This window comes from Podarcis cretensis (assembly GCF_951804945.1).
Source record: "Podarcis cretensis genome assembly, chromosome: 3".
Classification (NCBI taxonomy): domain Eukaryota; kingdom Metazoa; phylum Chordata; class Lepidosauria; order Squamata; family Lacertidae; genus Podarcis; species Podarcis cretensis.
In genome coordinates this window covers 65,794,556-65,807,067 of record NC_137172.1, presented here as the reverse complement: position 1 = coordinate 65,807,067, position 12,512 = coordinate 65,794,556, and the positions used below count along the sequence as shown (strand labels likewise).

At 44.3% G+C, this 12,512-nt stretch overlaps 1 protein-coding gene across 1 annotated transcript in view; it reads left to right on the top strand.

Annotated features, from left to right (window-relative positions):
* Positions 1-12,512, top strand: part of ENPP3 (ectonucleotide pyrophosphatase/phosphodiesterase 3) — a 63,862-nt gene that overhangs the window by 1,854 nt on the left and 49,496 nt on the right. The window contains exon 2 of the mRNA XM_079970644.1: positions 7,883-7,955. Coding sequence (XP_079826770.1) covers positions 7,883-7,955 — 73 coding nt within the window. The remainder of the gene's footprint in view (positions 1-7,882; positions 7,956-12,512) is intronic.

The window sequence follows — 12,512 nt, the reverse complement described above, 5'->3', positions numbered from 1 at the left end:
TTCAGTCTTGGCTTTTGATTTCCATGCAGGAAGACCAGCAAGAATGAGCTTCTCTGCTCATTAGGCTCGAGACACAACCAAGTCTGAGGAGATTGTGTTTTTGCTAATACAGTGGTACCTCGGGTTAAGTACTTAAATCTTTCTGGAGGTTCGTTCTTAACCTGAAACTGTTCTTAACCTGAAGACCACTTTAGCTAATGGGGCCTCCTCCTGCCGCCGCGCTGCTGGAGCACAATTTCTGTTCTCATCCTGAAGCAGAGTTCTTAACCTGAGGTACTATTTCTGGGTTAGCAAGTCTGTAACCTGAAGCATATGTAACCTGAGGTACCACTGTAAAAAGTTCACTCCATCTTTAAACTGTGTGATTACTGACCCGCACACTTCTGTGGTACAGCATAAGCTTGAGACATATTTTTTTTGCTGAATAAATGAGGAAAAAACAAACATGTCCATTTACGTAGTCTCTTAATCTCTTTAAGCATTCACTGGTAGATTATAATCCCGGCCAAATTCCATCAAGGTACTGGGCAGAATAGTAGAGTGCAAAGTTACAGAAATGAGGAACTGTTCAACAAGGACTTAAAGGATCGGAATGAGAGCTTAGCATTTGATGAGTTAAGCAGACATGAGTTTGGCAGCAGTGCAAGGAGCACAGTGCCCTGCCTTTCCTTGACTTAAAGGAAACCCAAATTTTCAATAAAGTGACTTGAACTACAAAAACAAGCATGCAGGTTGAAGTGGTTTTGGACAGAAGTTGTGGGTGTGTTTGCATGTGCAAAAAAATAATAATTTTATTTCATATAAACACTCGTGTGATCTGAACCAGCAGTGACTGAATAGGAATGAGACCTTAGGGTCATAGTAGATAGTACAGTGGACCCTCCAGATACAAACTTAATTTGTCCCAGGAGTCCATACTTACCCCAAAAAGTCCGTATCTGGAGGCGCCGCTTCTGCGCACAAGTGCAACACGATAGAGTGCTTCTGCGTTTGCTGCGTTCGTAACTCGAAATTACGTTACCCGAAGGTAATGTAACCCGAGGTATCACTGTAGATAGCTTGATATTGATTCAGTGTGCGGCAGCTTGAAAAGAGCCAATTCCATGCCTGGGATCATCAGGAAAAGAATTGAAAATAAAATCATGATGCCATAATAGAAATCTACGGTGTGGTTGCATATTGGAAAAGAGTCAGAAAAGGGGAACCAAAATGGTTAAGGGAACTGAGCAACTCTACTATGAGTAAAGGTTGCAGTATGTGGGAATTTCCAGCTTAGAAAAAAGGTGAGGGAAAAGCAACATGATAGATGTTTCTGCAATGTTTATACAATGCATGGCATGGAGAAAGTGAATAGAGAAATTTTTTTTTTCTATCATAACTCTCGAACTCGTGGACATCTAGTGAAACTGAATCTTGGAAAATTCAGGACAGGTAAAAGAAAGTACATTTAGGAACGTCACTTTAGGAAATACTTGTGTAGATGCAAAGGCTTATATTTACAAGCCAGTCATTATGTAACTAATCCTTTAATCCTTCACTCGAATCTCTGGTTTTCATAAAGACTGTGGCAGAAGAGGTAGGAGGATTGAAAAAGTTCAATAACAGTTTGGTGTTTTTTTAAAAAAGTAAAATGCACAAAACTGAGTTTTCCCAGTTATATTCAAAGCAAGCCCTCTTGTAAACAACTGCTATAAACAACAGTTGAGGAGCATGTCAGAAAAGATAAAAGGGGCTCATTTACCCCCACCCCACCCCCAATTCTAGTATGTTGAGGGTAGATAGTATAGTATACATTGATCATCATAGATGATTTAGGCACGCTTCCTGGGGTTGATGGCAACTGTAGTCCTGCAACTTCTGGAGGGCCAAAGATTCCCCACATCTGCCTTGGAGAGATAGTTAGTGCCTCCTCATCTCATTCTGGGGCCAAGTGAAAACCTATTTGCAGGATATTAATTTTAATTAGTTATTGCTGGAGATGGAAATCTGCTCGGTGCTTTAAGCAGTGTTTTTGTGAGAGTGTACTCACCGATACAGATCTGTATTTTAAAGATTTAGGTTTCAGTTATATTGGTTTTACTTCATTTTGGATTTCTTATGGTGTTTGCTCAGTCTGTATCAGCTTCAGCTGCATTGTTCCCTGCCCTGAGGAGATTGGTCGTGATAAACACACACACACACACACACACACACACACACACACCCCCCATACGCTGAACCAACTGGAACAAGCCATTTAGTTCAGCATCTGTTCTCAGGGTGGCAAACCAGATGCCAAAAGCAGGAACCAATTATACAAAAAGGGGTTCAGTGAAGTACTCACTATAGAACACAATTCAAAACTGCATTTGAATGCAGTTTTGAATGGTGTTCTAAAAGCAGGAGCCAAGCACAAGAGCACTCTAATTCTATTTTAAAGCCACCTAGGTTGGTGGCAATCAGTGCCTCTTGTGGGAGTAAAGGCCATAGTTTAACTATGCACCAAGTGAAAATGTACTTTCAGCTGCGTTGAAACTGTTACATTCTGCTTCATTGAATGAAGTGCCAATTGTAAATATTGTAAGTTGAATAAATAAAACACAGCTAAGCATGGAAGCTGGGGTGGTGGGATGAAAGCTGGGAGGTAGGCGTTAGATCCTTTGAGCCTGTCTCCATTCCTTCTCCCACATGCTGCATAAGTCTGTCTTCATATTTTGGCTCCACTTGGGGAAGTACAGCACATATCCCTAGCACAGGAGGAAAGAAGGAAGAGCTCTGCACACAATATCCAGAGTAGTGCTGTTGGAGATATGCAGCGTAAGGTAAGGCCGACATGGGAGGATAGGGAATGGGATCCATAGCTCTGGCTCCCCTACAAAGACACAATTCTGCTGGTCTTCTACAAATAAGTTGGAAATCACTGCTAAATAGAAACTGTTGCTTTTGCTTCACTTATTGGGTATGGCAATCAATCTATGGGATGAGAAAAGCTATGATATGTGTCTTTCATCCTTGGTATTTTTGCTGGTGTTGTATAAAGACTTATATAGCTTTATTCATGTTGCCCCATCCCACCACCACATTCTAATTCTTCTACAGCCACAGCAGGCACTGAAATTCTCCAATGGTTTGACTTTGCCCCCGACGGCACATTCTTCCATTGTCTCTCAAGACAGACAGATGCCAACAACAACATTCCTCCACCACAAAAAAAAAATCCAGATAGCCTAATTTGCATATTGTTTCAAAATCCTTACAAAATTTAAAATTCCTATGGAGTTTTTTTTTTAAAAAATGGGTTTATTCCTGACATTTAACCCAAAGACATTGAGAAGGATCAGTAGAAATATTTTACCACTTACCCAAGCCACAATATCTTTTGAAGCTATGATGACAATGATTTATACAATGCTACCAACCCTCATTATACCTGTGTGTGTCTACACACACACACACACACACACAGAGAGAGAGAGAGAGAGAGAGAGAGAGAGAGAGAATATTTGTACTGGTCTGTCATAATGATGTGGTGTTTATCAATGTCCTAAAGGCAGGGACAGGGAAAGGAGAAGGGGGAAGAAAGAGAAAAAGGGGACTTTTCTCAATAGTAAATGGCTTGGGAATGGGGTTAAAGGAAGGCTTGGTAGAGGGAAGAAGAGTCTCTGTATGTGATTATATTACATCTCTGGTGACAGGAAGAACTGTGGGAGGTGGAATTGGGTGGGAGTAAAACTGGTATTAAGAGGAAAGTTGGGAAATATGGGAGGTAGGGCATGTGAGTGAGAGAGAGGGAGACAGTTTTAGGACTCTGATAATGGGGGAAGAAAACTGCAGAGGAGGAGAACCTGGCAAGGGATAGATGGACTGGAAGTGGGCAAGCAAGAAGAGGCACTGGGAGAAATGAAAGGGATGATCCTGAGGTCCCTCCATTTGCCCACTCAAACCTCTGCCTATTCTATCAGCTGAAGAGATAAAGAATGCAGATACCTCAAATATTTCACGGTATCTCTGCACAATGCATTTCACACCTGGTGATGTTTCATTAACAAGCAAAAACCCATATATGTTCAAAACCCATCCTCTGAGCTAAACCTTCTCGAACTGCACAAGATAGCTGACAAACTTGCTCTTAAGATTCTGCTCATCTGGAAGATACCATACAAAAGTGGCAATCTCTACCAAGTGGCAGCGAGATTCCAGGGGGTTCCACCCAGGGCCATGTTTCCATTGGGAGTTCAGATATGGCAGAGGCAGTAGCGTTTTATTTATTTATTTTTAAATGAATATTTATTAGCATTTTCAAAAAAGAAAAAACATATAAAAACAAAAACAAAAACAAACAAAAAATAACAAAAATACAAAAATCCAAAACTTAAAAACAATTAAAAACACATAAAAGTTCAAATACTTATTTTCTTTTAACTTGTTTCTCAGACCTCCTCACACCTCCCCTTCTTGTATTCCAATTTAAATTATTAGCTCAGCAAATCCTTAACTTATTTCTCCATTTTGACTTAATAATTTATTCTAACATATTATTATTTTACTTTTCTTCTTTCTTCCATTTCCTCAATTTATGTTTACAAACATTATTTTCATTTAATTTAGACCATTTTAAAAACCAATTTTAACTTATCCAAATTTACACATCAATATTTATACCTCATTATTTTTTCTTAAACATTTTTCCTAAAGTCGACCAAAATTTCCCTTCCACGACTTTCCCAATTTCCATACGAATAGCAAAACAAAATAAAAACAGAAGTCAGCGCTCTCCGATAATGGCTTGCGGCTTCACTCCGCAGAAGAAGGAGTACTCTCAGCACCGCGCCGCACCCCGTCCCCATTCCGAAGCCTCTAAAAAGGCTCCTTCACGGATTGGGGGGGGCGCAAATGGTGCCTGCCGAGTCACTACGCTCACAGGCTTCCGCGCCTGTGATTTTATGGGTCCCCGCGTCGCCGCAGCGGCAAGACCCAGTCTCTGCAGAGCCGATTCCCTCCGGAGCTCGGAGGGAATCCGCCATTAATCGATGGCGCCAACCCGGAAGTCTTGAGTCAGTAGCGTTTTAAGACATATGGTTTATTTTACACCTAGATGCATCAAGAGGGTTCCTTGGAGAGGGAGAGAATTCACAGTGTTACATCTCAAGTGGGGCTTGTTCTGCACAGCAGCACAGCATTACAGTCCAAGTCATCCTGCATGCGATTCCTGTCCCTCTCCCCCAGCCTCCCAAGATGGTTCTGCCCTCCAGCAACTCATGGAGGACTCCTCTTTGTTCTCCCTTCTTGTTACCAGTGCACACCTTACTCAAAAACTCAAACCTCCTTCCTGTCACCTCACATCCCCCCTTCACTTTAGTAACCTCTGCTTTGTGCAGACCTAGGGGATTCCTCATGAGGTGATAGCAACTGTCTATTTCATAATGTTCTGTTTTGTTCTGCCCACCCTTTTGTCTGAAGCTGAGAGCTCAGTGAAGCATGCTGGACAGAGATGTCTTGGGCTGCTGGGCCATGCTATCCCTGCTTATTCTGTTCCAAACAGTAGGTTTTGCAGCAGTGTCTTGGAGAATATAGGGACGTGGGTGTTGCTGTGGGTTAAACCACAGAGCCTAGGACTTGCTGATCAGAAGGTCGGTGGTTCGAATCCCCATGACGGGGTGAGCTCCCGTTGCTCAGTCCCTGCTCCTGCCAACCTAGCAGTTCAAAAGCACGTCAAAGTGCAAGCAGATAAATAGGTACTGCTCCGGCAGGAAGGTATACAGCTTTTCCGTGCGCTGCTCTGGTTCGCCGGAAGTGGCTTAGTCATTCTGGCCACGTTTCGGAAGCTGTATGCCGGCTTCCTCAGCCAATAAAGCGAGATGAGTGCTGCAACCTCAGAGTTGGCCACGACTGGACCTAATGGTCAGGGGTCCCTTTACCTTTACCTTGGAGAATATGGATTAACATGAGCTAATAAGGATCAGGCTGAATGTCCATTTTGTCTGGCATCTTGTTTCCTACAATGCCCAAATGGATGCCCAGTAGCAGGACAATAGTTCCTCGCCAGTCCTGATCTGTTTGCAGGGAGGCTAGACAATGCTGTCAAATTATTGAGCATTCATTTGGACTTGTTTCTGAGGAGGGTAGATGATGTTGTGTCAAGCAAGTGTTGTCCCACACTTGCCAGTGCATCCTCCTGTTCTTTTCCATATTGCAAAAGGTCCCATCTTTGGAAGATACAGTACAGGTTTGCTACACATTGCCTCCCCATCAACTGTAATTGAGTAACCTGAATTTGCTGGTCCTCCAGTCAGTCTGCTCAGCATCATGAGCAAGCTTTACACCAGACAATCTATGCTGGCAGTTTTGGAATTGGCTTGAGAGAGGAGGCATACCTTCAGAAGAACAAGCAGGCTTCAGAGCCAGTCACTCCATCATTCATCAGTGTCTGATTTTACGCTGCTGTTGAGCTATAATCAGTGAGGTGGGAAGGAATCATAGTGTTGGTAGGGACCCCAAGGATCATCAAGTTTGACCCCCTGCAATGCAGAAATCTCAACATGTGGCCCCCCTTTAGAGATTAGACTGCATGACTTCCTGTAGGGTTAAATTAAAAGCTACTCTCACATCTCAGCAACATAGAACTACTTCTGTCAGTTTTAAACACTTAATTTGATTGTTTAAACTCTTATATCCACGCATGCACAAGCACATACACACACACAATAAATTCTTGCAAATACTGTAATAAGTCAAGATAGACAACCCTGTAAAGTATACAGTTTTGCCCCCCCCCACTTTATTTCCCCTTCTACACAGGTTCTGTTTCTTTTTTTCTTTTTCTCTCTTTTATTTACACCTCACTATATTTAGTGAGGACATGGGTGGTGCTGTGGGTTAAACCACAGAGCCTAGGGCATGCTGATCAGAAGGTCAGAGGTTCGAATCCCCGTGATAGGGTGAGCTCCCGTTGCTCGGTCCCTGCTCCTGCCAACCTAGCAGTTTGAAAGCATGTCAAAGTGCAAGTAGATAAATAGGTACCGCTCCAGCGGGAAGATAAACGGCGTTTGTGTGCGCTGCTCTGGTTTGCCAGAAGCGGCTTAGTCATGCTGGCCACATGACCCGGAAGCTGTATGCTGGCTCCCTCAGCCAATAAAGCAAGATGAGCGCCACAACCCCAGAGTCATCCGTGACTGGACCTAATGGTCAGGAGTCCCTTTACCTTTACTCTTTTTAGTGCACATATAATTATGTACTTTTGAACTTTCAATAAAGATGTTTAAAATAATAATAATAACAAAGGCAGAAATTCATTTTCTGTTGTGCTGTGCCCCTATGACATCCATTTTATGATATGTCATGCCCCCATTTTGTGACTGGCACCCAGGCACTTTCTCAAAATTTCAAATGTGCCCACTGGCTCGAAAAACTGTAGACAGTGCTGTGCTAGATCACACCAATGACCTGAGTGACTGTAAGACAGCTCCCTCTGCTCCTAACCAAACAAGCATTGTTGCATGTATTTCAATTCTCTCAGCAATGAGATCTCCAGAAATTCAGTGTGTTACTCTGGTTCTGTTTCCTGTGGAATGAAGTCACTGAAGCCTTCTTGACATTTTGTGATATATGGTTCATTTATGCACATTACACAGGCTGAGCAAAGGTAAAGATTTACGGCATCTGCCACCCCAATGGACAGCCTGATAGGTTCCAGACCTTCATTGAGCTCTGTGTGCTACAGCTTGCAGGCTCAGCTTCATCTGACTTTAGCTGCAATTCCCAAACCCCTTGCTACTGTAGAGGCCCACATTTGAGAGAGAGAGAGAGAGATTGTTTCCATTCACGGGGAAGGACCATTTGTTAACCACATATATGCAATATGCTGATTTTTATACTCTGTGACACATATGTTATTTTGTAACAGGTTCTTCTAGTTTCTTTGGTGGCTGTATCCCTTGGACTAGGCTTGGAACTTGGACTAAGGAAAACACGAGAAGGTAATCTCACAATCTCCTCAATTTACTAAAAGAGGGTCAAAAATGTCTTATGTCTAGGGCAGGGCTCTTGAGGCAAGGTGAGATGACTGCCTCAGGTGGCAGGATCCACAGCGGCAGCAGATCCTGGTCTTCATTCCCCCTTTGTTCCTGATATAGATCTTCAACACCGCTTCTTCCCTGGTGGGGATGGAGGCACCATTTTGTCGTTTGCCTGAGGTGCAAAAATGTCTTGGGCGAGCCCTGTCCAGGGGATATGCTTCAAGTCTAGTTCTCAGTAGTAATAATAATAATAATAATAATAATAATAATAATAATAATTTATTATTTGTACTCCGCCCATCTGGCTGGGTTTCCCCAGCTACTCTGGGCGGCTTCCATAAAAACCAGAAATACACTAAAATATCACAGATTAAAAACTTCCCTGAACAGGGCTGCCTTAAGATGTCTTCTGAATGTCAGGTAGTTATTTATCGCTTTGACATCTGATGGGAGGGCGTTCCACAGGGCAGGTGCCACTATTGAGAAGGCACTCTGCCTGGTTCCCTGTAGCTTTGCTTCTCGCAATGAGGGAACCGCCAGAAGGCCCTCGGTGCTGGACCTTAGTGTCCGGGCCAAACGATGGGGGTGGAGACGCTCCTTCAGGTATACTGGGTCGAGGCCATTTAGGGCTTTAAAGGTCAGCACCAACACTTTGAATTGTGCTCGGAAATGTACTGGGAGCCAATGTAGGTCTTTCAAGACCGGTGTTATGTGGTCTCGGCGGCCGCCCCCAGTCACCAGTCTAGCTGCCGCATTCTGGATTAGTTGTAGTTTCCGAGTCACCTTCAAAGGTAGCCCCACGTAGAGCGCATTGCAGTAGTCCAAGCGGGAGATAACCAGAGCATGCACCACTCTGGCGAGACAGTCCGCGGGCAGGTAGGGTCTCAGCCTGCGTACTAGGTGGAGTTGGTAGACAGCTGCCCTGGATACAGAATTGACCTGCGCCTCCATGGACAGCTGTGAGTCCAAAATGACTCCCAGGCTGCGCACCTGGTCCTTCAGGGGCACAGTTACTCTATTCAGGACCAGGGAGTCCTCCACACCAGCCCGCCCCCTGTCCCCCAAAAACAGTACTTCTGTCTTGTCAGGATTCAACCTCAATCCATTAGCCGCCATCCATCCTCCAACCGCCTCCAGGCACTCACACAGGACCTTCACCGCCTTCACTGGTTCTGATTTGAAAGAGAGGTAGAGCTGGGTATCATCTGCATATTGATGGACACCCAGTCCAAACCCCCTGATGATCTCTCCCAGCGGCTTCATATAGATGTTAAAAAGCATGGGGGAGAGGACGGAACCCTGAGGGCCCAGGTGAGGGCCCAGGGGTCTGAACACTCATCCCCCCCACCACTTTCTGAACACGGCCCAGGAGGAAGGAGCGAAACCACTGTATAACAGTGCCCCCAGCTCCCAGCCCCTCTAGACGGTCCAGAAGGATGTTATGGTCGATTGTATCAAAGGCCGCTGAGAGATCCAGCAGAACTAGGAAACAACTCTCACCTTTGTCCCTAGCTCGCCGGAGATCATCAACCAGCGCGACCAAGGCAGTTTCAGTCCCATGATGAGGCCTGAATCCCGACTGGAAGGGATCCAAATGGTCCGCATCCTCCAGGCGTGCCTGGAGTTGTTCAGCAACCACGCGCTCAATCACCTTGCCCAAGAATGGAAGATTTGAGACTGGGCGATAGTTGGCCATACTGGCCGGGTCTAAAGATGGGTTTTTAAGAAGCGGTTTAATGACCGCCTCTTTCAGCGGATCTGGGAATGTTCCCTCACAGAGGGAAGCATTCACCACCCCACAAAGCCCATCGCCCAGCCCTTCCCGGCTTGCTTTTATTAGCCAGGATGGGCAAGGATCCAGGAGACAGGTGGTTGGTTTCACGCGTCCAAGCAGCCTGTCCACATCCTCGGGGGTAATGGATTGAAATCGATTCCATGCAACTTGACCAGACAGAGCTCTAGCACTCTCCCGCCCCAGCCCTGCTCCCACGGTGGTGTCTAGCTCCTTCCGAATATGAGTGATTTTATCTGCAAAAAACTTTGCAAAATCGTTGCAGGAGATCTTGTGGTCTTTACAAAGCCCCGGTGGTAAAGGTGGTTCTGTTAAATTACGAACCACCTGAAAAAGTCTCCTGCTACTATTTTCTGCAGATGCAATAGAGGCGGTGAAGAAAGTCTTCTTCGCCGTCGCTATCGCCACTTGGTAGGCTCGACGTTGAGCTCTAACCTGTGTCCAGTCAGATTCGGAGTGAGTTTTTTGCCACCGACGCTCTAGCCGTCTCAGCGATTGTTTCATCCCCCTGAGCTCTGAAGAAAACCACGGAGCTGTCCGGGCTCCATGCAATCGGAGAGGGCGCTTCGGAGCCAGACAGTCGATAGCCCTGGTTAACTCCGCATTCCAGCGGGCCACCAGGGAATCAGCTGAAAGGATCAACATGGGATAAAGCATCCCCTACCACTCTCTGGAAACCATTTGGATCCATTAAGTGGCGGGGGTGGACCATCCGAATTGGTCCCACCTCCCTGCAGAGGGGAAGGGTCGCGGAGAAGTCCAGTTGCACCAGGAAGTGATCTGACCATGGCACTTCTTTTGTTTCACTTTTACTTAGTATCAGATCACCCACGTCACTAGAGGTGAACACCAGGTCTAAGGCATGTCCATGACTATGAGTTGGGCCAAACATATTCAGGGACAGCCCCATGGAGGCCATGCTTTCCACGAAGTCCCGAGCAGCCCCTTGTAAGGTTGTGTCGGCATGGATGTTAAAATCCCCTAGGACAACCAAACTAGGTGTCTCCAGGAGAAAATCCGAAAATCAGTGAGATGATAAAATTTATGTCTGGGCTCAAGGGCAACCCAATACATTTGCTGTCTGAGGCAAAGACCAATATGGTGCCTGCTTCCCATTTCACACGCAGAAGTCAACCAGATTGGTACTGAATCATACTTCAGTCATGGCAGCAGGTGTGTAAGTCAGGCTGTGTGGCAAACACAGCTCTGTCCTCCATCATATGGGAATGCCTGAGGGAAGCTCAGGGGGAGAGGCCAGAGGGACTATTGTCACTGCGTCCCCTCTGAATGCCAGTATCTGAATGCCAGCCACTGTGATTTCTGTCCTTGCTCAGTCTCTGTTAGTGGTCTCCTATGGCTCAGATGCATGACTTCTATCTGCAAGAAGCCATGTATTCAGTAGTGTGGGCCCAATTTTGTGGGACTCACTTCCAGTTGAGATCAGAGAGGCCTCATCCCTGGTAAACTTACAGTGCTTTCAGAATATTCCCTCCCCCCAGCACACTTTTTATTTGAACTCTGATTTTATAGTTTTAACTCATTTTGAGTCTTACTGTACTGAGTCTGTTTTACACTGCTTACAAGACTGAAATTAAACAGTACACCAATGGTTGACATAAAATAAAATCAATCTGCCGCCTGAGGCAGCTGACTCACTCTGCCTAATGGTAGATCAGACTCTGTTCAGGCTCTGCCACATCAAACATCTGGAGGTGTGTGTGTGTGTGTGACATGACTGAATGCTCCTCTATACAAACCCTTTACCCTTTGGCTTCTAGTTTTCAATTTGGATTGGGGGGAGGGAATATGAAGTAACAAAGGTTTCTTAAAACAGATTTAACTTTCAGTGGATTGCATCCTCTATTTATACATAAAAATATGAATAGTGCTGGAAGTCTGTTAACATTTCTTTGTAACAAGGTAATAAATTGATTTTGTACTTCTTTTCTAATTGGGCACAGAATTATAGATGTCCATAGTTCAGAATGATCTGAAATGTTACAATTATATTAGAAAATCATTGCTGTTACCATTTGCCACAGGCAGGGAGATAAGGTGACATGAAAAGCTTTTCTTTCTTTCTTTAACTTTTATTTATGAAATTTTAACTTATATCTTTTCCTAAGATTTCCCAACCCATCTCTCTGTGGCATTTTTCTAGGGAAATCTTGATCTGTTGCATATCTTAATATTTCACCCATTATCATTTCAAGTCTTCCTTTTTGATGTTACCTGCTTCTCATATGTTAACTCCTACTTGTAGGTTAATTTGTATATTATAACCTCTAAGATAATTTACAAAACACCTCCACTCTTCTGTTATCTTTAACTCGTCTTTATTCTATCAAGTTGTTCTGCCAAATTTCCCCTCATGGGAAATTGCCCTCATGGGGAAATTGCATTTCCACCCAAAAGCAACTGAAAGCTGCACAATAAATGCCTATGAAGCCTACACGAACCAGTCATAGAATGTTGTGTACCTAACATTGTGCCAAAGTAAAAGTGTAGGTTAGAAGAAATGAAATAATATTTGAAATCTGAGCACATCCACATTCCAAAGTACTATAACCAAAAATATTTGATAATTCATGGATGAATGGTTCTCCAGATATGACGAGAATATGAATTCTCAGCTTTGACTGATCTTAAAATATTTTTTGAACATCCTAGGAATTAAAGTTCACAACATTCCGTCTAATAATAAACTCAAGTGGTGAGTGCTGACT